At 43.9% G+C, this 25,180-nt stretch overlaps 1 protein-coding gene across 3 annotated transcripts in view; it reads right to left on the bottom strand.

Moving 5' to 3' along the window:
- Nucleotides 1–1,146: 1,146 nt before the first annotated feature.
- Nucleotides 1,147–25,180, bottom strand: part of rcan3 (regulator of calcineurin 3) — a 34,376-nt gene continuing 10,342 nt past the window's right edge. Inside the window, exons 1-4 of one of the 3 annotated variants that reach the window (XM_084568735.1) lie at nucleotides 19,875–20,110; nucleotides 7,018–7,191; nucleotides 5,821–5,992; nucleotides 1,147–3,287 (exon numbers count right to left, since the gene is read on the bottom strand). In XM_084568735.1, the coding sequence (XP_084424861.1) occupies nucleotides 3,133–3,287; nucleotides 5,821–5,992; nucleotides 7,018–7,191; nucleotides 19,875–19,961 (588 nt within the window). In that variant the 5' untranslated portion in view covers nucleotides 19,962–20,110 and the 3' untranslated portion in view covers nucleotides 1,147–3,132. Of the gene's footprint in view, nucleotides 3,288–5,714; nucleotides 5,993–7,017; nucleotides 7,192–19,874; nucleotides 20,111–25,180 lie in introns of those variants that run through there. The other 2 variants (XM_084568736.1, XM_084568734.1) reach the window with 2 other exon arrangements.

Raw genomic sequence — 25,180 nt, 5'->3', positions numbered from 1 at the left:
GCTCTCTTTTTCTATCTGCCTAACTCAAATTGATCTGATGTTTCTGTGTTTGCATCCCCCAGCGTGGAATCACCTACAATAAACAACACTAAACGTAGCTTTTAAGAATAAGTCTTTATGTATTTTTCTATGTGAAACAAATGACTATTATACTACACAAATAGAAGCGGATACTGTAAGAGACAGAGACCATCTCCGAGAAATAAGTACAGAACATGAAATACACATACTGGTATTATAGAACTGTAAATTATTGCTTGTTTTGCTACTTTTGTTTTCTGGATTTCCTACAATACAAGACACAATATTCAGATTTCAACAGAAACAGTACAACAGTGACAAACGGTATTATTGAGCTTTTTAGTTTAGACGTTCCCCAGAAATAAAAGAAACATTCAAACAGAGTCCATGTTGAACACAACACAATGACAGTTGGTTTTGATCGAGCATCTTCAGGACTTACACGTTTTTTGTCATTATTATTATTATTCTTTTTTTTTTAGTTTGTTTCCATTACAATTACATTGCCAAGAGAAGCCATAACAAACCGCACACTGGGACTGGCCTCAGCAACAGAAAAAACACTTGGCATATGTACATAAATATACATTTTCTTTTCAGCTGTGACCAATTTTAAACACCATGACCACAGAGTAAAAAAAAATCTTCACGAGTCTTTCCTCTTTCCGCTCCGGTGCCTCCTCTTCACCATCATCCACCTCGGCAGTTCCGCCAATCCGCTGCCTGCTCCGATGGGTGCGACAGCTTTACTGCAGCGCCAATAAAAGTGCACTCTGCCAACACTGGTGCATCTCTAAGAACTGTTTCAACTTTCTCAGAAGATAAGATGGATGGTTCTTGCGGACAAACACGAAAACAAAGATACCGATTTTGCTCTGCAGTGTCATCCTGCCTCATTATAAACCTATTTTAAACGGTACTGCATGTCTACACCTTGTCCAGCAGTACACTCCCACAGATTCCAAAAGGCCTGAAAGGTTCACACTAGCAAAAAGGAAGTGGAGCACTTCACTCACTGCAATATGCTGGTGAAAAGGCTAACCAGGTGTTTAGCTTGAGATAAAAGAAAAAAAAAAAAAGAAAAGAAACTATGTGCTTCATACTTTGTCCCAGAAAAGACTATTTAATGTGACAAAAGAAAAAAAAACACAGATAAAGTGCTCACATGCACACAGACTTGTCTTCTGCTTACGAATATTGTTAAATAGCAAAAAAGTATTTTAGGTTTCATGCTGCCTAATGACATAAATAAGGTTTAGACTCACCAGAAGCCCTGTTGAAAGCATTAGTCCATGTTGCTTCTTAAGCACTGAAATGTTTCATTGAATGAGTAGGTGACGCACACCGATACAAGAGGTGCATTCAACAAAAAGTATTTGAAGGTTTGTTCAGGTTTCCAATAAAAGAATATAATGAAAAAAAAAAACATATAAAATGAGACATACTACTGCATTCATGTTGGGAAAATATGATTTCAGTTTAACAACATACAGTGAGTAGGAAAAAAGGTTTTTATGACGTATGAGGAGAGTGAATGCTTTGGTTGGTTTATCAGTTGGTATCTCACGAGGCTAACTAATTTTCCCTTTTATCAGCAAAAATGCTTCCAGGCAATATCTAAAATGTACACAAATTTACGGCTCAGCTATGTACAGCATCAAGCAGCGCAGTATTCAGTTGCGCAGCAGGAGAGCCCCGCAATTGCTTGGAGATATCAAGAGATTCTCAGTGCAAAACAAGCAGTAGTAGGCTTCAGAGGAAACCTGACACATAAGAGAGTGAGTCTGATCAAACAACGCGAACAAGACGTAGAAGATGTGAGTCAGAACGGATGGAATTAGAAAAAAAAAAAAAGAAAGGAGAAAACAATAAAAACACACACGTCCCAAACCCGTTGAAGAGATGAGCGGGATGAACTGTCTCCGATGCATCAAATCTCAACAAAAGCGACGGATACTAATTAGCCATCATGTAAAGGACTGACCTGTCAATCTTACAAAAAAACCCATTCAGGTATGTCTTTTTTTTCTTTTTTTTTTTAAACCTCCCAAAGACGTCACTTTTAACTCTGCGTGGGAATATGCACTTACGTCAAAAGCGTCACACCATTTCCCTGTCATCACGAACGACAATTAAAAAAACAAAAAAAAACAAAAAAACGCCTCAGCTCCTCATCTACAGAAGTAACTAAGCATGCAAAAAGTGTCGGGGTATCAAATACATAGTAAGAATACACATCTAGTAGATTAGCAAAAAACAACACCTCTCCAAATGAAAAAAAAAGGACAAAAAAAGAAAGAAAGAAAGTCAAAACACCACCACAAATTAGTCACATATGGCGCTTCGTGCTGTGTGTGATGTTAAATAAGTTCCTTTTTCTTGATATATCTTGTTAGTATTTGTGTTTCTGTACGTATCTTTTTTTTTTGTAATACAGTATATACATGCAGACAAGAGCGGGAACATCACACACTCAATCTTGATGCAAGCTGAAGCGGCAAACCAACGGATATGAAAATGGATGAAAAAGAAGAAAAAAATACATAAACTGCAACCTGAACCATAATTTATAGTAAAAAAAAAATTAAATAAGAGAGAGAGAGAGAGAGAAATGTGTCTTTGTTCTGAGGTATCACATGTCCTCAATCAAAGATCTTTGTACACATGACTGTGAGGCGAAGGGAGAGGTACGGCAAACAAGCTAACTGACTAGCAAGCTACTGAGCAGGACTAGCAATGAGAGCTGAGAGTGTGTGATAAGTGACAGGTGCCTGCGTTGGGACAGGTATTTCGACCCCTCTTGCTGAAAACGAGGGGGGTTGGTGGGGTGGAGGCAAGCGTGCCCGCCGCTCCCCACGCTGTCCGCAGAATGTGATGAGTGTGTGTGTGATTCTCATCCATCCCCTTCAAGCCGCCTCATTCCATCGCCACGCTCCCCACAAACACCGTCTTCGAGCAATGTTTGTTGGTTTGTTTTTGCTTGTAGTTGAACTGAAATGAGGGGCATCGACGCTCTCTGTGAGTGCAGAGACGAGAGAGAGAGGGCAGGTGTGTTGCGGGCTTTTTTAAGGGGCGGTCGGGAGCCGCGCCGGTGTCGCGGGGGAGGCCTCTCTAGTTGAAGACTTTCGGGGGTCCGTCGGGACGTCTGGTCTGGACGATCTGCTGCTTTGGCCGCGCCGCCTCATCCTCCTCCGTCTCGCTCTCGCACACGTGGACGACCACGCTGGGGGTGGACTCGGTGCCTGCGTGGAGTTCATACTTTTCACCTGGGAGCGATAGAGAAGCGAGGGAGAAAGGGAAGAAAGAGAGAGAAGAACAAGAGTTACTAAGGAAACATTAGAGGAAATAGTATAGTAAGTACAAATAATCATAAATAATTAAATGCAAAATATATATACAAAATAGAACAGAATAAGAACGGTGTATTGAGTTTTACTAAAGGAATTTGAATACTTCTACCACTTTTAATAGAAAGAACAAAAGCGCTCCTCCAAGTGGCTACAGCTCTACATACTGAACATATTTCTAAGAGCGTACTTTAACGGTAAAACATAGCCTGCCATTTTTCTGTTGGTTCAAGAACAGGTCAGCAGTCAAGACGAGAATTCGAGAGAAAAACATTTTTTTCCTCCGAACAGTCGTCTGCCATTTGTCCAGATGCCAAACTCGGCGCGCTCAGATTGAAAACACACACACTTGCGAGATTGTATCGCAGTTGCCATGGAGATGAGATCAGACAGCTGGCAGACAGGAGGAAATTGGTCTCGTAGCGTTTCGCCATGGTGCCAAACGCAGAGACGGACAGTGAATGGAGCCCTGCTGTTACCGCAGGGAGTTGACAGAGGGAGTCAGCGCGCTGTGCTGCAGCTCAGCGCTAATCTGATTTTAGATGGCAGGGATGTGAGACAAAGAACAAAGCCATTTCCTGATGCCTCGTGTTGCTATGGAAATTGTGTCAGATTGTGTCAAAAGTGGTCCTCTGAGCCGGACTGTGTGTGTGCGTGCTGGTGAGAATGTGGAAAGTTGGATCGTGACGTTGTTGACAATAATAAAAAAATAAATAAAACAGACTCAAGTGTTTTCCACTTCATCAGCCCACATACACGATCATGGGAAGACGCTGCGGACATTTGCGCGCGTTGGGTGACATTTTCTAAAGGTTGCCGCAACCTGATATCTCATGGACAAAAGAGACTGAGGCAGAGGAGGTTGGTAAGCAGAAGTGATGCCGGGGAATGAGGCTGCTGGAGAAGATGTTGAAACCTTCAGCTGTTCTGCCTTCGCATTTAACGTACAAAACTATAATAGAAAGGAAACTACAAAAAAGAGCTAATCTCGAAACTAATCTTCATAATAATCTTTGTGGTGCAGTGTATAAATTTCAGATTACTACGCTGATCATAGTCTAAAATAATGGGCTGCTTATTTAAGACTCAGATGGACAAAAGCTTTTCATTTTCGAGTTTCTTTAAGAGCTTTTTAACTCTACTGAATTGAGCAAATACATTTTCTAGACTACTTGTGCTATTATTTAGCTGGTAACATGCAAGATTTGTTGATGTCTTTTGCAAATGCAATGCTAGGTAATGCTCACTTACATAGGCGTGAACATCTTCTGGGATCGACTAACCCGTAGCCACACAAACTACTGCAGTTAGCCAAGTAAAGCAGGATCAATACAAGTGTTAAAGGAGAACTACTGTTTTTTACAACATGGACCTTATTTCTGGCATAAAATACGATCGTTTATTTTATGCTACTTTTATACTTTTGTGTAATTTGTAGTTATTCGGTAGATAATTAGATCAGCGTATATCCGTATAGTGGAAGTGACTGGGGCACCGAAACGCAGCCTCTAAATAACGCATTATCTGCCGCGAAACTCGTTCATTTCACCAATATTTTGTTATTGTACGCTAGTGCTATTCCCCGTTGAGTCCGGAGTTACCTGTTATCATCATCTGGGTTGCAAAAACATGGCTAAAATGAACGAGTTTCGTGGCAGATAATGCGTTACTTAGAGGCTGTGTTTCAGTGCCCCAGTCACTTCCACTATGTGGATATATGCGAATCTAAATATCTCCCGACTGACTACAAATTACACAAAAGTTATATGGGTGAGTAAACAATCGTGTTTTATGCCAGAAATAAGGTCCAGGTTGTAAAAAACAGTAGTTCCCCTTTAAGCTACCAAACCAGAAATTCTAAGGCCTAACATTGGAGCAGTGCTGTGCTGTGATTGGACAGTCACTGTTTTGGAGGGGTTGAGTGAACAGCCAGTGTTAGAGATTTGTCAAATCCATATGCATACACAGGCCCCTCCACAAACACTGGCACTATTCCTTAGAGATGTCAGAACGCAGCAACCAGGGATTACGCACCCCTGGTGGCATGCACTGTGGATTTTATTCATGGGTTTGAAGCCGGTGCTTTTTTTTTTTTTTCAGAGTACCACTGCAGCAGGAGGTTCTTTGCTGATTTCACACCACGCCATGACAGTCTTAAATCTGCATCTAAGATAGCTCGCCTCTAGGACATGAATGAAAAACTCTGCAGTAAAAGCTAAAAATAAAACAGTGATGATTCACAAAGCTCTGTTGTCCTGATTGCTTCTTGAGAGACATGTCCTTTCTACGCTAGCCCCGCTGAGGTATGTAAAATGATTTCCTGTTTGTATCTGGGTTACTGCTCAGAGATGAATTACTCACATTGTGCTGCACACTGTTTGCCCTGCGCTGCACCTGTTGTACACATCAAGTATGAACATCCTGTACAAGTGTGCTAACGCCGAGTACTGACCAGGTCCTAGCTTGGCTACGGCGCACAGGAGGTCGTAGTTGATGACGGGTGTGGCGTCTTCGCTCTGGCTCCAGCCCACAGGTGGCGAGGCGGGCGGCGAGATCAGGAACTGTTTGACCGGCTGGGGAGGCGCCAGGTAGGACTTGTCGATGTTTTCATCGCCGTTCTGGATCTGTCGTAGAAGAGATGATAGCATTAACTTTTTGCTCTAAGTATATTTGAACTTTAGTGACTGCATCGTTACTGCAGAGATGGGTCACACTGGGATAACTATTGAAGTTTATGCACTTTTAACGTGCTTTTTAAGAGCAAAGAGAAAAGAACAATGTGTTTGTAGTCACAGCTTTAGTGTTTTAGTCTCAAATTGCAAGCTCTTTCCCATGAAGGGATTTTGGCATTATAATAGCTGCCAATTGCTGCAATTACAATACCAACGTGTGGCATCTGTCTGTGCAGTAAAATCCTTAATCCTCTTACATCAAAGTACTAAGAGGTGCAGCGGGGGTCATGACTGCTGATGTATTCATGATGAAGGGGGCATCAATTTGCCTCCAGCTGACTCATATTTTCTCAGGAAGGATGACTTTGATGACATCTGGGATAATCTGTGTTTTTTGAACAACAGCCATTTAACTGAACTGTTGAATCTAAACAGGAACAGATTTTACTTTCATGTTCAATCACATTTTGTTCAGCAAAATTACGCATTCTCTCCTAAAGATTAAGAAATCCATGCCCAATCTGATTTTTGTAGATATATGTGGATATGTAGAATATGAACAACAACTGCATGGCAGTACTCGAAGGTACGCTCGTCTTATTTTGCCTCTCTTCTCCACAGGCACACACTGCTGCAATGGCAGCAGAGAAATAAAAAATTGTGTTCTCGTGTGCAGTCGTGTGACTGATCGGTTTTGACAGGAGGGTTGGTGGGCTGAGGAAGCTGTCAGGTGCGGCTCAGAGAAGCGAGTGTCACTAAAAGAAGGGAATAAAGAAAAAAAAAGAGAAACTGAAACAGGAGTTGTGAGGAGACTCAGTGCCATCCTCCTTCTCTGAGCTTGTCCCACTTTTGTGTGTTTTGCTGGAGACAACGAAGCGCTGTGGCATAACCTTTTAAGTAAACAAAGCTCTTCCTCAGATGGTCCATCTCCCAGGCCCCCTGCCTGCCCTTTCCCAGAACCCTTAACTGACACTCACTTGAGCAAAGTAGAGTTTCAGCTTTTTGCCGTTGAACTCGGACTCGTGGAGCTCGATGCGAGCGCGGGCAGCTGCCTCTGGGGTGCTGAAATTGATTCGGACTCTCCGGAAGCTTTTGAACATCTGGAAAGTCGTCTGTTCGTCGTAGATCCTAAACAACGCCTCGAACCTCTCCTGTGGAGGATAAAAAAAACAAACATACAAAAGTGTGAGATTTATATATGAACAGTTCAGCCTTCAGCAGTAGTTACAAAGAGAACTGGTGGCCTTCTTTAGTACACATGGTACATTTTTTTCATTTCATTATAAAGGTAATGGAGAAATTAGATTTTCCAGATTCCTGTCGTTTTCCTGTAATCTTCTCTAGGTGCGACTTGCCCCCTCCCCCCCTTGTTTTGTTCTTTACGTAATTATCTCCTCACTCTGCTCATTCCCCTCCTCCTCCTTATGCATCACACTTTAACTATCCCCCTATAATACATTCCCACGTCTCTGATGTTTTTCGTACTCAGTCCTCTCCATGGGCAACAAATTGGCCTCCTCAGCTGTGAACTCAATCAAGCAGCTCAGTAGGAGGGAAAGGGACAAAAAAAAGGCCACCATGAGAGCTGGTTTCGGGGAATCAGTGGTAGCGCTATTATTTGTCTCCCTGCCGACCATCTCCCAGCAGCGTCGGCAACTTTGTCATTCCAAGAATCAAGAAGAACGATGGACTTAATGTGTCATTCTGATAGGAACCAACAGGCCTGATTGAGACTCCTCGTACTGGTACTTCCAAAGGGGCCATCATGTCATTAATTCTAACTTTAGTTCTGCTCAACGGTTACTGCATCACAAAACGTTGCAGTGGCAACGCTGACGAGCGCCGCTCCGAAACTAGTCTCTAATTCTGTTCCTCTGCGGAATCTTTTGTCTTCTTTTCCGTCAGCGGCGGCAGGAGAAAACGCCCCCACAACGCTTGCCTCGCTCCGCTGACACAGCACCTCTCGCCAGGATGGAAAGGGTGCTTGTTACCTGCAGGAGCGCGGGCAGAATGCCGGCTGTGAGATCTGCCTCTGTACATTAGTGACAGCTTAGTGAACGAAGACACCAGGTATCTGTAAACTCAGCACACAGAGATGAGCGCTGCTGGGTTGTGTGTCCTGTCAGCCCTGTGTCCTTGTGGAAAACCCTTAAAAACGCTTGCGCACCTACTCTACGTCTGGACTTATTTAGTTTGACGTTTAATGATAAAAACTACAGGAAACCAATAATGACTGCTTCATTGCATCAGAGATAAAGATTTGTCTTAATCAAAACATGGATATGGTTTAATTTCCCACAAATGCATAAATATATTACTACAAGTAAGGATTATTTTCATTCATTTTTAATTTCATTGCGCAGCTCATTCTAGTTTAATCATCGGATTGATCTAAAGAAAATGAGAAAACGGCAAAAAAACCTCAAAGTGCATTTAAATCATCTCTGAGTTGCTTTATAATGCAAAAAGCTTAATAGCCTGCTCAAGAAAATTAAATTGATTCAAAGATTTTGCATTTTTGCTTGAATTAATTAAGCAAATCATACAGACATATCGTACTACCATGGCGTAAATATAATGATAGGTGAAGGAATTGTGATTTCTCTGGAGCTACAATAAGTACTGTCAGCCAGTGTTAGTATGAGGCAGCAGATATGCCTGAAAATACAGGCTGTACTCTACCTTTCTGCAGAGAAATCACATCATCACCCTGTCTGACACATGCAGAGTTGTAAATGATTCAGCAAGCTGTGAGCCACAGCTATGCTGCAGTGTGTTGTTCACTGTGGTTAAACAATTTGGGATTTAAAAAATAAGCAGATTAGCGCTTTTTTTTCTATTTTATTTTATTTTTTCAACTCTTAATCCCCCTCATTCCCTTTTTGTTTTATTTCCAGTTCTTCTCCCCATGTAAGTGCATCTGGTCCTTCCTGCGCTAAACACCTCGGGGTGGCTGGCTAAACTTCAGAGCTGACTTCACCTCCCGGCTCCAGCGATACCATTTTTAGTCAGGCCTCTAGTTCACCATACAAGGTGCATTCTGAACAAGCACGGAAAAGAGGCCGAGTCAGGAATGTGTGAATATCTCGACTCCTGTTATGCTTTTTGAGGGGAAGCGCGGGCTAACTTCGCGATCGGAACGCAAGCATCCCAAAAAGCCAGGGGGAGGGGGAAGACGGTGACTCACCCCGCGATGCCGCAATAAGTGTTAAGTGTGCTCATCTAAAATTTAATCTTCGCCCCCATAGTTGTGTATAAATAGCAGAAGAAGCTACGCGTCAAAAAAGTTGCTTCCTCTGCCACGACACATTTGTGTTTTCATGTCTTCTGTGAGTCCCTCAACCATTATTTTTCTCTGTCGATGCCAGAAAAACCAGGATACATGATGTAACAAATCTGTTTATACATTCTCATTGGAGCACAGACACTTTTGATACAACCAGTTCTTTTTTTCATTTTTTCTTAAACGTGCGATCCTGCTTAAATACGCGTTTATTATTTTTTTGCCCACTTGGGAGCCTTTAACACAACGCTAACATATTATCAGATTGTTTACAGCGAATTTAACAATGATTTTTAGTCTATTTCTTTCTCCATGTGATCAACGTTAAGCCCAATATTCACTACTACCTGCTAGCCACAAGCTAAAGTTGTCATTAGTCCTGGGCATGTAGTAGTTTGGTTTTTCAGAGCTAAAAGGAAAGGTGCTGATGAGAACAACTGGACACAACTATGACATCTACTATTGCACAAGTACTTACTAGTGCAGCTTTAATTTTAATTTATGTAAATAAATCCTTATTTAGGAAAAAAGAAAGGAACACGAGGATATAGATAAACACTGCATTTTACAGCAGAACATGTTACGCCAACCTGTTGTTTGTTTGCAAACTTTCCTGATCTTGGTTTAATCGTGATTAGCTTGAGAATGACAACAAAGCACTTGTTTGGCCGATCTAGACAGCCCACTTAAGTCAAACCGTAAATTTTCCATGAGCCTCAGCCAGCTACTATGACTCACATGTCATCGAAATCCATGTGTATAACCGATAAGGTAGCTGTTTACATGCACACACACACACAAAAAAATCCCACACTGTGGCTACTTCCCTAACCTAAATTGATGTTTTGGCAAGAGCGGAGAGGGTGGGGAATCTCCTAGATAATGCGCCTGTTTTTAAACCCCCGATATACACCGGTGCGTTAACAAGTGAGCGTGCTGATCACTAATTCATGTGGTCTCTATGAGCGAACATCCTGAGGGAATGAGAGGAGGAAGACGAGGGGAAACGAGGAAGAGGAGGGCGGTGTCGGGTTACACGCGGCTGAAAAGTGGCCTGCTCATCTGCCATCGCAATGTTCCCCGCGGTGACCTACTCCCTTTGTTCTCTTTGTGTGCATGAGCGTGCGCAAGCGAGTAAGCATGTGTGCGACGGAGACAGTGTGTTCGGGATCCTTCACCGTGTCTCCGCGGTTAGTAAGCTGCAGGTGCCCTCGCCGAAAACAGCACACATATGCCCACGTAAAGAAGGCAATGTGACAGGCAGCGGTGTAAGCACAAACCGAAGGACGGCTGCGTCTGAAGAGATGGGCTGGTTATAACTGCACAAAATCCTGCTGCTACTGTACTTGGAGTGAGACTGAAGGAGCAAACAGAAGCTGGCTAAAAACGTACATACACAAAACAGAAGAACATTTATATATATTCTAAGATCAAATTAGTATATTAAACAACCTTAACAATTAAAATAATTCCTCATGATTCCTTAAAGCCCGTGTCCGCTCGCAGGTGTTGTTTATCCAACAAGAGATATCCGATGTGTTTAGGTCCAAAGGAGGAGGTGCGAAGTCGCAGCTCTCAAATAGCCGACAAACTTGGCTTAATTGAAAGAACAAGTGCAGTCATCATTGCCGGCCGGTCTCCATGTCACCTTTATGTAACACCCGGGGTTCCCTTCCTTTCCTGTCTTGGGTTGTCACTTTACTGCCCTGCTGTTGCACAAACTTGGTCTGAGGCAACATGCAAGATACACTTTGCAGCATGGTACATTCTCTTTAGTTTGACAGTTTGCTAGCCATGCAGGAGCATACGAAAACTGAGCTCAAAATTTATATTCAACTAGCAAGTGGCAGGTATTTTGCGAAAAGTAAAACTCACAAATAATTTTTGTATAAGATCTCCTTGAAATATAGTAACTCTATCTCCATAGAAACACTGATAAATAAGACTCTACAGACTTCTACGGATTAAATAACAACTTTATTTTTCCATAAAGCGGTCATGTTTCCTGCTGTGGGACGACAACCACAGTTTACAGTAAGTCCTCTTTATAGCTCACATAATGATAATCTGGAAATAGAGAGTAAAGGGTAAATTGAGAGAAAATGCAAATGAGCTACTGCTAATGCGCCGCAGTCCTCTCTGCGTGTGTTTATATATGAAGAAAAGTGAAATAAATCACTTTTCGGCAAAACCCACGTCCTGAAGGGAAATTGCAATGTACGAATAGCAACAGAGAGCAAACCTGCACAATAAAAGACCAGCATGGGGAGATCTAACGCTTGCTAGTGAACCGCAGTGGCTCCGTTGGTGGCTGCGGGGCCATCCTTCAGCAGATTGCCTCTAGGGTAATGAGGCAAGTATGTTCCTGACGGTAATGGAAAGGCTGTCATCACAGCGGCAACAGGACATGACTGTGGGCATGACTCACATTCAGCAGCACAGGGCGGCAGCGAGCACAGAGCCAGCTAGTGGTCCTGACACACAATCATCCGAACAAGAGATCAGTCGGCTTAGGGGTGAGGTTTATTGGGCAATGTCAACGTGGTTTCCTCTGGGGGTGGGGGGGGGGGGGGGGGGCGTCAGGTAGCAGAACCATAAAAAGCAGGGGCTGATGGAAAGGGGAGACAGGAGGGCCGATAAAACTGAGGAATGAAGTATAAAAGTATGTCTACTTCACACCTTTTCCAGGTATTGAAACGGTCAGGCAGAAGAATTAAGTGTAACCGTTTGACAGATGAGAGTGACTTAAATGTTTTCCCATGTTGTGTAAGGGCAGGATTATGTTACTTCATGACACTCAGCAGACCCGCAGGTTCATCGTATTCTCTGAGCCAACACCATGACGGACAATCTACTTCAAAAGCGCCTCAAAAACACCACTTTCTAAATATATTCCAAATTTTGCGCTCTACGAAAGAGCATTGTTGTGTTTGTCAGCTCACTGCGCAGTTTAGGGAGTTAAATAAGGTTTTTTTAATTTTTTTTTATTCAGCTGTTTGTTAGCTGTCATCGAGAGAGCAAGTCACGTCATCTGAAGCACACAGCTACATTTCTTTCCATGAGCCATGCGCCTGCAAACGCACGGATCACACAGAAGTCAATCACAAAGTCCTCTCAATTTTGATTTCAAAATAAAAGCCTTTCAATAAAACGGTCAAAAAGTGCTGCTACGAACATCCAATACAAACTATAAAATTAAGTACAGACCTAAAACAATAAGTCAATTCTGCAACAATTTATACTCATTGATAAACAGTTCATGAAATTTATGCAATACGAAGCATTTATGTTGAGCGACTGAGTCACAGTGCTCTACTTTGCTCTGGTTTCTCATTTAAGCCAGTACAGTATTTCAATCTCGTTGGCACTAGGATATGACAGTCCATGACTGTAATCCACAAGCTTGTTCAATTCCACGTTGAATTACACCATTTGGCGTTTTGGATCAAAATGAAAAGATTACCCGAGCCTAATTGGGACGTAAAGAAGGGTTATTCAGTGTATGTGTTCACTGTGTGTGATTAATTTTTATTTTTTTTCCAAATCACTCATCTTTCTCCGGGGCACGTGCGTGGCTTTAGCGCAGTCTAATCCAGACCCTCGTGCTTCGATGGGATTTGGGTGAAAACCAACAAATTAGGCCACGGAGCCTCGGGTTGAGTCAGGGACAGCGTTGCGCTAAAAATAGAACACGTTGGAATAATTAAGAAAATTCATTTCTTAAGTGTGTGGACCATCATTTTTAATTACCGTCGTCCCTAAAGAGCCAAACTGGATCCGGTTTAATGAGGTCGAACGGGGAGGAAGGCTGATTGTAGAGACAACAGACGGCGCTGGAAGAAACATCTCACACCTGCATGCGTGCCTGTTCCAGCACACAATTCCTTATCGCATTCCTTATTTTTTTTTTTTTTTCCACGGTTATTCCATAAAGCAGAGCCAACTTTCCATTGCAGTTATGTTTGTGTACAGTTACAACTATCATGAATTATGTTTCAAAAACAGCAGACCGTTCAGCTCGCCAGACATGACTACAAACACAGTTTAAAGTTAAACTGATACTCAAAGTATGAGGATATTTCCACTCGTTTTTCAGGTTTGCAGCTTCGGACCACACACACATCTCACTGAACCTATCGACCAGCGCTCATTATCTACTCCCCAGTTGATGCTAGTCTACCTCTATAATAAACAGGGCTACGCTATTATTATGTCAGGTGTGTCATTCATTACTTTGGTTTACTGCTAACCATGGGAACTGCGCTGGTAATACATCATGCTGCGTGACCTGACAGTTAATTACCTTTGGTGTAATTGTTAGGTGATTTACTCTTTACTCTCAAATCTTAGCAGCAGTATGGAGCAATGATTAGATGTGAATTTGACTGGAAATCTACACTAAGACATGTTTCAACTTGAGTGAAACATGCCATTAGGAAGGAGGGAAATAACAGTTACATATAGAGCATAGCTGATGCATCCATTGCTTGCGAGCTTGCGGTTAACGTACATTTTGTGTATTTGGGGTGTACAAATTCATTCATTGCTCTTCTGTAACCGCTTATCCTGTGAAGGGTCGCGGGGGGGGCTGGAGCCTATCCCAGCTGTCATCGGGCGAGAGGCGGGGTACACCTTGGACAGGTCACCAGTCTACTGCAGGGCTAACGCAGACCAGTTCAGCACCGTTTCAGCACAAAAACAAAAATACTTGAGACGACAGGTGTATTTTACAATATTTTTTGTTTCATTTACAAGCCATACTCTGTTAGACCGCTAGCAGTTGAGGCGTTAGCGTTTCAGCGGTATGAATGATTGCAGGCTACGGTTAGCTTACAGTAATAATTAACTTGGATGAAGTAACGTGTTGTCACGGACTCGGTATCATGGGTTAAATTCTGAGCTGGCTCAACACGTAGGGAAACACAGCCTTAGTCAATGCAGCCATTGATATTAGCATAGCAACAGAGGCTCTGTGTTACAAAACAACAAAAACATCCCATGATTAATAGCCGTGTCTGCTGCGTGAGGGCGGCATAAGCACTTGGGAGGACCGTGAATGGGGCAAGTGTTATTACCGTGGAATCAATACCGCGAGCAAGGAGCCGTATTGACAGGGGCCGACGCCGCGGCGCTACACCGCCACTCCTTTGGGGACAATGTGTCCACGGCAGGGAGCTTGAAATCAGTTTACGGCATGCGGGGACACATTAATCCTATTACCATCAATATGGTCATTATGGTTTTTTATTGAGGCGGGAGCATTTTCTCTTCGGCAGCACTTAGCTGCGCGCGCGTGTGTGTGTGCAAACACATCTTACATCACACACTTGAAACATGCATGCGTGTCCACATCGGCTCCCACGCAGCTCCATACACTTTAGAGGTGACTGTAATCCGAAGAGTTATACAACATTACATAAGGTGGCTAAGAGGTGCCTCACGCGCAGCTCTTGAGTTAGGTCACAGCATATGAACAGATCAGCACTGTTCCTTTAGTCACCACCACTCTGTCTCTTCCTGCGGCTATCTCTTTCCTTTTATCCTCTTTCTATACCTATCTGGCGGTGGCATCGCTGGTGACCATCAAGCATTTCGGAGACAAAGATAGGAGGACCCTGTGGAGCTTGTGTAAGACATGCAGTGATAAAAAGTTACTACGGACATTTACTCAAATACCTGTAGTTAACAAATTTGAGAAGTTGAAACCTGATTATTTTTGCCACTTCTGTGTGATTAATAGCTTGAATGAATAATTAATCAATTTCAAAAGTGTAGACGACTGTTTTTCTGTTTTTTTTTTATGTGGATCAATTCACTCATTAATCATTTCGGCACTGTAAGTGAATAAAAATGTAAACACCACTTGATCCAATATTGCTATACTTTGCTTTTAGCTGTATGCACTGCAGTGTATAACCTACAAGCTGGTCCATATAGTGACCTAACTATACTTTCCTAGGTAATTGTTTTGACGTTGCTATTTTAAGCTCTCGTCTTCTCAAACCCTTTTGTTCTGGGCTGGAAATCCAATTGGAAATTCTGACGAGAAAGTTATGTTCTTGCAACTCCAATAACAAACGTCAATCATGGCATGACGTTGTTTACCACTCTTCTTCTTCTTCCTGAGCGAGTCTATTGTGGGCCTCTACATTCCATTGCAGGGCCTTTTCCTTTGCTTCTAATCTTATCACTTCATACTTGTGTCGTCTTGGCCACACGGTAACCAGACACCCCGTCCAGGAGGCCGCGCTTTGTTCGACGTCACCCCAGCGGACGCGGCGCTAGCCTTTAGCCGACACCTGAGACCCAGTGCTTCTCTCGGGTTTCAGGCAAATGTGAACTGCCCATCTCCACCTGCCTAGTGCCCAGACTTTGGGGGAGCAGGCACACCTGAGCCTACTGCTCAGACCCAGGATCGCTCAACCTTGCCAAGACGCAGATCTGGTTTCCTACCAGCACAGAACATGACACCGCCAGCGTCTACATGCATCCCGCCTGTCCTACCACTGCTCCTCTGCCTCTTACTTCACCCAACAACTGATCAGAAGAGTTTTCATTTGTGGTTGATGAGCACCACAATAGAGCTAAGCCACTGTTGTTTCCCTAAAACATTAAAACAATGCAGGGAAAAGGGACTGAACATCTAATGATTGCTACATTAGCTAGTCCACTGAGGCAAGTAATCCATCAGTCTAGATTATACAAAGGAAAATATGAGCAGCATCTTCTCTGGAGTTACGTCTGGAAGTATTTTTGAAGTAATCTTTGGGGAAATTTCAAGAAAAATTAACTGTAACATAGATCCACCTCCTATGATTTATCTTATGCGACAGGAATGCGTTTTAAACTGATGCTTGGACCAGAAAAATAATAATTGCTTTAAAACATTTTACGAGCCAAATCATTAAGCAATTAAAATAATCTGCACAATTATTTATAACAAAAATAACTGCATCTCTATGAAAACACTCTGCCTAATCCTCTAAAATTCATCATACCCTTCTATTACTTCCCCAGAGAAGAGGCACGCACGGTCTTATTGAAATATCCCACATTGGATAAATGAAACTGCTATGAATAACATGCTACACACTGTTTTGTTTTGTACCTTGCTTTTCTGCTTACATGCCCAGAATAACCTTTATAAATCAAGGGGAATGACAACATGTTATATAAGGGCGCACATGAAAAAAAAAAGAGGGAAAGAATGAAAAAAAAAAACAACATCTCAGACGTCAGAGAAATCAGTTGTGCTGAACTACAAGTAGCCGATTAGTCATCAAATCTCTCTTCCCTCCTCATAATAACCGTCATGCTTCGGCGACGATAAAGCCTGAGAACAGACATATGACACAAGTGACAGATAAACAGACGGACGGGCGGACAGACGGGTGGAAGAGGGAACGGAAAGCGAGCCAGCCGGATGGAAACTTCTCCCGGCGTCCTCTGCGAGGATTTGTGTGTTTGCTGACAGAGATGTTTGTCTGTAGGTCTGTGAGTTCGCTGACTCACTGTTGTGGTTGGAGTGTGTGACTGTGCGAGTGCTACTACAGTCTTCTGCGTGTGGGAGAGCGGGTGCGAGTTGAAAATAGCCGTCCTTCTTAGCTTTTCAACGCACACTCAGCCTTTTCATGACAAGCTCCTCCATAATTAAGTCCAAATCCTTTATTTTTTTCATAAACACTGATGTTAACGGCTTTCCAGTTAAAATAAACATGTTAAATTTGGTGATAGACTGAAGCCGGAGAGCCATTAATCAAGCGAAAGAGCAGGTTGACAGGCTTATTAATAATTTACACATATAGAAAAGAGCAAATAAATAGGCCATCTGTCTGGTAGTTGGATAAATAAATAAATAAATAACATGTAAATGTCAGTATCAAATCAAGCATGAGGCTTTGCGCTATGTGCTCGGTAATACATCCACTGTTTGCCAACATGCTATGACCTTCACCATGTGTCCTGTGCTATCATCTGCTGATGCTGGTAGATTTTCCAGGTAATGATAGCGTTGTGACGAACGTACACACGTATTACAGCGTCCGCAGTCAACCCGCAGCTCCGGCCTCACTGAACCTCACGACAACAACAGCCCTTTTGTTTTCTCCGGAGCACTATGGAAAAAAAAAAAAAAAAAAAAGGAAAAAAGAAAAAGAAAGCCTACTGTAACGTCGGCTCTGCCATTATTATCATGACAACCTGTCCCGTCCGCAGCCTCTCTGTTTGGCTCCTTAATGATGTAACCGGCGGGGACCGAGCCAAGGCATGGGCATGCCATTTTCAACCGTGTCAAAACAATGGCTCACAATCACCACAGCCGTTCACAGAGCCGTCTCCTCCAATTAAAAATGGATTCACTTATTTTTCCTCACATCGCCCATTCAGACGCCAGCAGCGCCTAATCTTTCCTTGAAGGGTCTATAAATAGCAGCAATCCGCATATTAGTTCGCCCAAAGTGCAACAAAAACAGGAGTCAGATTATCGCTTCTCATTCTTCGGATTTGGCCGTATTAATAAAAAACGGGGGCCTTGGACGGGCGCAGATCTTGTTGAACGGCGATAAAAACAAGAGCAGGCTGACAGGGAGGTGAGCTCAATCAGAGGCCGCTCCCCACGTGCCCTGCTTTAATCTGCCCTCTCCCCCAGCGCTCTCCCGTCACTCCCTGTGTGCCAGAAACCGGGATTAGCGGTGTTCTTTGTGCCATTCGAAAGTCATTCCCCTGTCTGCTCTTTTAATTGTGCACAGACCCCCTTTCCTTTGGCTGCGTCTCGAAGAGGTGGGCCGATAAGAGCCGTTTGACAGGAGGCTTTAGAGAAGACTTGTCCTCTGATCACACTGTCCTGCACGTTCCCTGTGTTAAGCCTGTCTGGGAAGGACGGCTGTTCTCACAGCACCAACCAGCTTTTAAAAAAAGAATCAGAAGGAAATGAATGACAGATCTTAGCCTAGCCTCCTCCTACAAATCCACACATCTGATGTTCCACAGTTCTCTTCACTTCACACATATTCCATAGGAACTCTTAAGGACAACGTCCTCTGTCCGATAATTATAGAACTACTGCAGGGTGACACATTGGTGAATTTCACCTTGGCTGATCTGCAGTGGTTAGAAGCTGTAATGAGAGTTGGGAGCGAACGCAGCAGCTGCCCGACTCCCTGGGTGAACGCAGACCAAAGGGTGAGTCAGTGGCCAACTCGCATTGTTTGTGTGCTCGTATGTGCAGGATATTTTCAGTAGCATCAAATGACAAGCTCGTGCCATCACATAAACAAAATGCGAACTAGATTCCATGTACATACAGTACACATGCAGAGTTGAGGGGGGGGGGGGGGGGGGGGGGAGTGCTAAAACATGGTTGAACACGGTGGGTGGGGTGACTGGGAGTTCGCACCAGAGCACATCAGCACCGAAGAGCAGAAGAGACGATTCTGTGCGTCTAAACAGACCTTGATCATAATCATAGGGGATCCAACTTGTCCTCTCACTCCTCGGCTGCACTGTCCTTTTTTATTTTTTTTTGTTCCCTCTCTCTCTCTCTCTCTCTCTCTCTGTCTCTCGAGTGATGAGTCAAATCAGACAAGCAGTCACGCAGCCAGCAGGTGAGGGAATATATTCTGACATGGAATTTCCAAAGGGTTTAGTGGGTGAGCCAAGCTTTGGCAGACCATCTGTGTGGCCTTTTAAGCCCCGAAACTGGCATGTTGCGGTGCCAAAGGTGGGGCTCCCGAGGCTCACTTTGAACACGTTTAAGTGTAACTGCCTTCCTACCCTGTGACTGACAGGTAACACAGCAAATAGCTGTACCTGATCTGATGTGTCTCTGATGTGTCCTAAGGGGGTTAGGGCTAATCAATATAATATTACTGTAACGGGTGTTTAAGTGAGTCGATGCTAGAGTGACCCAAGTTACATCTATTTAATATTAAAGAGGAATACATGGCAACAATAGCACCCCTGCAGACTGCTAAGGAAGGATTACTCATACTGCTGCATTTTGGCAATGTAATGTTATATTTGAACAATTTAACTGTTATTTAATTCTCTTTTCTGGGATCACCTGCAATGCTGCTGTAATGAGGAAAGAGCTACAGAGGGAGAAGAGGGTCTGGCCGCCACTGCGTCTAAAAACTGCCTCACTTCTTCCCCTGCATGTGTCTTGCATGGACAATTCATCACACCCTCCCATTCAACTTGCGCATCATCTCCCACTTAACTTGACACACAATGCTGCAAGAATCGGTGCGTAAACGTTTTTTTTTTTTTTTTTTTTTCCTTGGTTGGTTGCGATCCTTGCCTCCTCTGCCTATTTCTGCAATTCATCCAACGTCAATCACCGTGCACCGTGCACAGGCGGGACGAGCTGCGGCTCCCATTGATAAAAATCCTCGTCTGTGAGAGGGCTGCATTCAGCGTCACCGCCGAGACATGCATGCGCTTCTATAGGGCAGCATGCAGGCACAGAGAAAATAAACAAAAAAAACTGCTGCACAACCACACCGCAACGGTAAAAATCATGATCGGTTGCATTTTTTTAACGTGTAACCGTACCTGCATTTTGTCTGATGTAAACACCTCGGTGTCTACTTCGCAGGCGATGATGGTCACCATCTCCAGTTTCATATTTATCGATGGCATTCCCTTGCGTGGTTGGGATAAAAACCCAAAATGGAGTAAAAGTCTTTCTCTTCGCCTCGGGTAGATCGCAGATTAAGCGTCTATCTTGGGTCTTCCGCCTTGAAGTTGCAGATTAAGTCCAGCGGACTGTTCGTGTTGGGTTAACGAGCTGGGAGAGTTGCTGCCGGACTTCTCGCTGCACTAACGCGCTGATGAGAGTGATGGTGCAGGAGCAGCAACAGCAGCAGCCGCGCAAACTCTCTCTCTCTCTCTCTCCCCCTCCCTCTCCCTGTCTCCCTCGCTCCTGCCCTCCCCCTGGCTACACATTGACGTCATTACCATCTTCACATCCGTGGTGTTTTACGCCACTACGGCGCTTGACGAACCGTGCAGGGCGCACTGCAGAACCCGGGGTCCGGTTTATTCCGCTTTATATCGTGTTTTGGCTTTGATTTATGTTCACCAATTCCGTGCAGAAAAACGCAAAACTACATCAGCGTCACCCACACCGCCATTCCAGCAGAGAGCCTTTCACTTGCAGCCTCTGATTCAAGCTCCTTGATGGTGTTCAGTTTATCAAGTTGTGCTACAGAGGAGTGGAGATGATTCTGGGGACATCGTCTGATAAAAAAAAATGCTTGAATTCAACATTTACTCTTCTGCAATCATCATCAAGTTTAATCAGTACAGCACAGTCATTTCAAAACCTGCACATTACGAGGTGACACTCTGGACTATGACATGCGGCGTAATGGAACTTTTATTGTAGGTCACCGGGCCTTCCTCTCCTCTCGCTTTGTGTCAGCAGCGCTCTTCTGGTTTGGGCTGCTGACAGCTGAAATCAGATGTGGCAGGTACGCGTTGTATGAACGCGCAAGAAAAGTCAGAAACCCGCAGCCGCCGTCGGGCCCGTCAGTTGTTCCCGAGCCCATCTGCTGTGTCCCATCAACTTTACAAGCACTATCCCAGGATTCAGAGCTACGGTTTAATGATAAAATCCTCAAAGTAGCATATTGCCGTGTGCGATTCATGAACTCAGTTTGCTGGCTTAGCCACACCACTGTGCATCAAGGGATCTGCTGCACTTTTTTTCTTTTTTTTTTTTTCCTGTCAAGGCATGATTGCATAACCCTGCGTGTCAGCTGCATGAAGTTAGCCTTCAGTTGAAATGTGTGTGGCTTCACGGGCTTAAGAACAACAGACAATCAGCGTAGCTAAATGGCGGAAAAGCTCAAAAGACGATACCATTAACAACAATGGGCTCCTAATTTAGGCATTACAGCCTTCAGAGCAGATGCAGAAAAAACTTTTCAAAGGCCGAGCTTTTAACCGCTGACTTGTTGATTGCAGATTAAGTGTACTGTTGCTCTTTATCAGTCACAATAAAGCCGCTGACGAGGCTGACTGCTGCCATGGCTCCTTTCTTTTAATTATAATGATCCACCGAGTTTCCATCACGGCTGAGGACCAATCATTTCGCAAATTCCCACACACATTAGGCCGTTGCATAATATGCTAACAAACCATGTCTTCTTTCCATCGCTCAGATCATTTCCCTCGCTCTCCCGCGCCCTCCATTTCATAATTGCGGGACCAGCCGAGACAGCTAAGTCCCCTGTAAGCCATTAATATTGAGGCTCTAGGCGGTGAGGGCTATTTATGTCTGTGCGTGTCAGGCATTGTCCACACGGTGCAGACGGAGAACATGAGAAAGATATGCGCGGATGACTGTGACATTCCCGCGGCAGACAGCATCAGTCAGTCACTCAGTCTGGAAAAATCCGCCTGTAAATGCCAAAAAACACCACGTACCGAGACGCTGCTGGCCCAAGTCTGAACAGCACTGTCAGCTGCCTTATCTGACGGGAGTGAATCCGTATTACTCCTTAAGGTCATGCTATGGTACAAACAGGCAGCACAGAAGATGTTACTTGACAGGTGTAGATATTATTTCGAACCCCCCCCCCCCCCCCCTCCCTCCCCATAGCTCATTAATCATGAGCCTCAGAAGCAATAAAGCAGCGCTCCGTGCTCTGTGTCGCCTTTTCTCTAAAATCCACTCTGTTTTCTGGGAGCTAATGTAGCAAGCCAAAGGTTGTGATCATTTATTTATGCCTTGCTGGAAAATTCTCTTTTCACTTGCCCCTATTTACAAAGCCTTGGGTCAATAAAAGACAGTTGAGATACGCCGTCTTGCTCGAGGAAGCTTCAGTTCTGCAGATGCTTGCTGATGCACAGCGATTTGGATCATAGTCCTCAAAGCCACCCGGCCTGTATCTGATGTTCAGTCTGGTGGAGTTTAATCTCAACAGCGGCATGTATAGCAGTGATTCCCAACCCTCAGTGTGTACTTCTGCTGTTGCCATGGGTTATGTGGTAAGATTATGGACTAGCTCAGCTATTTACATTAAAAAAAAAATAATAATTTGTCTACGTATTTGTTCTCAGGTGAAAAGTGGATGCAATATAAAAGTCAGTGCTAATCAACATGATCGTAGGTGTTGATGATGAGATTGTCTAGTTAAAAAAAAAAAAGCCTGCCATCATACAGCGCACTGCATCTATACTCGAATGTTTTCGACTATCAAAGGCGGCGTGCCAGTGCATTCCTCTGATCCTTTTTGTCGCGGCTGATAAGGACGGATCGCAGAGGATGATGAAGCAGTTTCCTTCCTCCTCGCTGGCCTCATTCTGAAGATCTGCTCCTCCTCCTCCTCCTCATTCTCAATTCTCATCTCCTCATTCACAATTCTCTCTGTTCGGTCCCACAGTCGGCATACATCGAAACGAGACTCTGTGTTGGCAAATACAAAGGCTTTGATGCAATCCGAAAGAAGAATCTGAATTTGAGAAGACGTTTTAATAACAGAACAGTAGGCATCCTACTTTATTATCATACTTGAACTATGATTAGGAAAATGTCACCGCTTCGTGCCGTCAACATCATATTTATGGATTAAATGTACAGAAATTACATACTCAAGGAGAACATTTTGTGACATTTTGGGAAATACAGTGATTTGCTTTCCTGCTGAGAGTTAGATGACTGTCGCTGCCTTTATGTCTGTGGGTTGTATGGCATATAAATGTAGTTTAGCACAAAGACGGTCAGAAACAGCTAGTCCGACTCTGTCCAGAGGCAACAATATGTCAACCAGCCCATCCAAAGTGCTCTTCCTAAAATAGAACCGTTACTTCAAGTATAATCCATTTGCTTAAGCTGCAGCTAATTCAGTAGCGATGCAATAAAAGCTAAAGTACAACTGCCCCCTGTAAAGTCAAATATACAGTGAATATATCATAACATACAATAAATAATACTAAGAGGTTTAATAGATTTAGGAAATCTTTGGTCAGCTAGTATTTTTTCCTTGGCTTAACCCCAAATTCTTCATGGTAATGAATGATTATGGATGCAGTATGATGATAATACACAGCAAAATGGTAGAAATCTAGTTATTGCAGAGTCTCTAACATGAATTTTATAAGAGTTGAGTAAAGGAGCAGGCAGAGAGGCAGCAGAGATGCTTTAAGGGTGAGCTGCTGTGCCTCCGACTTAACTGACGAGCAGAATTTGTATTCTGAAGTGGAGCTCTGCAGAGGAGCAGGAGGGAGGGGGGAAATCAGGGCAGTGGATCATCACGGTGGGCTGATGTACGCATGCCCAGAGTGCACACATGTATGCACAGTTGCAAATAAAAACTGCATGCTACGACATATTATGTTTGCGCTACATGACCTGTGAATTCAAACTATGCACGTGAACTCACACACGGTAGTATTTATCTATGCGCTACAGCCTTTCACCCAGAACAGAAAAGCATAAAAATATAACACAATAGCTTTGTCTGCGTGTGGGTGTGTCTGAGCATGCATGTGTGTGATGTGGCAGCAGAAAAAATCAAACGTAGCTGCTGTGCTGCTGCAGGCAGGCATGCATGCCGGCTGCAGGTATCCTCGTCATCTTCGCTCGCGTGTGGACATGCACACGCGCTCCATCCCGTCGCTGGCAGCCCATTCCAACAACGGGCTACCTCACTCGGCCCTGCCAAACCAACCCATGGTGCCAGCGCCAATGCAGCTGCTGTAATCTAGGCCAAGCTATTTATAAAGCAAGCCGCCAAGTACAGGCACAGGGAGCCAGGGGGAGACAGAGGGATGGGAGGATAAAAGAATGTCTACAGGGCAGAGAGACAGATTCAATGAGTGTAGGTGAGAAAGAGCGGGGGAGAACAGAGAAAACAGAGAACAGGGCTGGAACAGAGAGAATAAAAGTAGCGAGCGGGCGAGTGAAAATAGGTCCTGCTAGGTGGAGAGGACCGCATGAATGCCTGAGGATCTCGGAGGAGCAGACACCAGCCATCAGCTGTAAATGACAAACACAAGCGGCCTGGATCAACAATCTTTCAAAGCCACAAACCCGTTTTATCTGGTGGCTTCAATCCTGCAGACAAGCTGACAGGATGAGATGTGGAGCAGGGGACGTGTATGCTGCAGTGTTAAATCGTTTGGATGTGAAAACTGTTGATAGTCTTACATGACTTCTGGCAATCAAACTTTAATTAACAGTGACAGACAACTCCCAGAGGTCAGCTCTGACTGTAACTCTTTCCTCCTAATTAAAAACAACCACCCTGTTATCATGGGAGATCTGTACGCACAACGACCCAAGTAGAATTTCTAATATTCATGTATATTTATATACTGCCATATATAAGTTAAGAACATCTATTTAATGCAACAATCATGCAACCCACGACAGTCTCTTCCCTCTGGATTCATCTAACTTCTGTTATTGACAGTTATTAAGGAGCTGCGTGAAGATACACTATAAGTATTCACTCATTCATCCAAATAGTTGAATCCAGGTGTTCCAATCACTTCTATGGCCACATGTGTATAAAATCCAAGCACCCAGGCATGCAGACTGCTTCTACAAACATTTGTGAAAGAATGGGTCGCTCAGTGAATTCCAGCGTGGTACTGTGAGAGGATGCCACCTGTGCAACAAGTCCAGTCGCGAAATGTCCTCGCTACTAAATATTCCACACTCAACTGTCAGTGGTATTGTAACAAAGTGGTAAAATGACAGAGCGGGGTCAGCAGATGCTGAGGCGCATAGTGCGCAGAGGTCGCCAACTTTCTGTAGAGTCAATCTCTACAGACCTCCAAACTTCATGTGGCCTTCAGATTAGCTCAAGAACAGTGCGTAGAGAGCTTCATGGAATGGGTTTCCACGG

The sequence above is a fragment of the Chelon labrosus genome (genome assembly GCF_963514085.1).
Source record: "Chelon labrosus genome assembly, chromosome: 20".
Classification (NCBI taxonomy): domain Eukaryota; kingdom Metazoa; phylum Chordata; class Actinopteri; order Mugiliformes; family Mugilidae; genus Chelon; species Chelon labrosus.
Note: the sequence above shows the minus strand (reverse complement) of the source record. Positions and strands in the feature narration are given on the sequence as shown.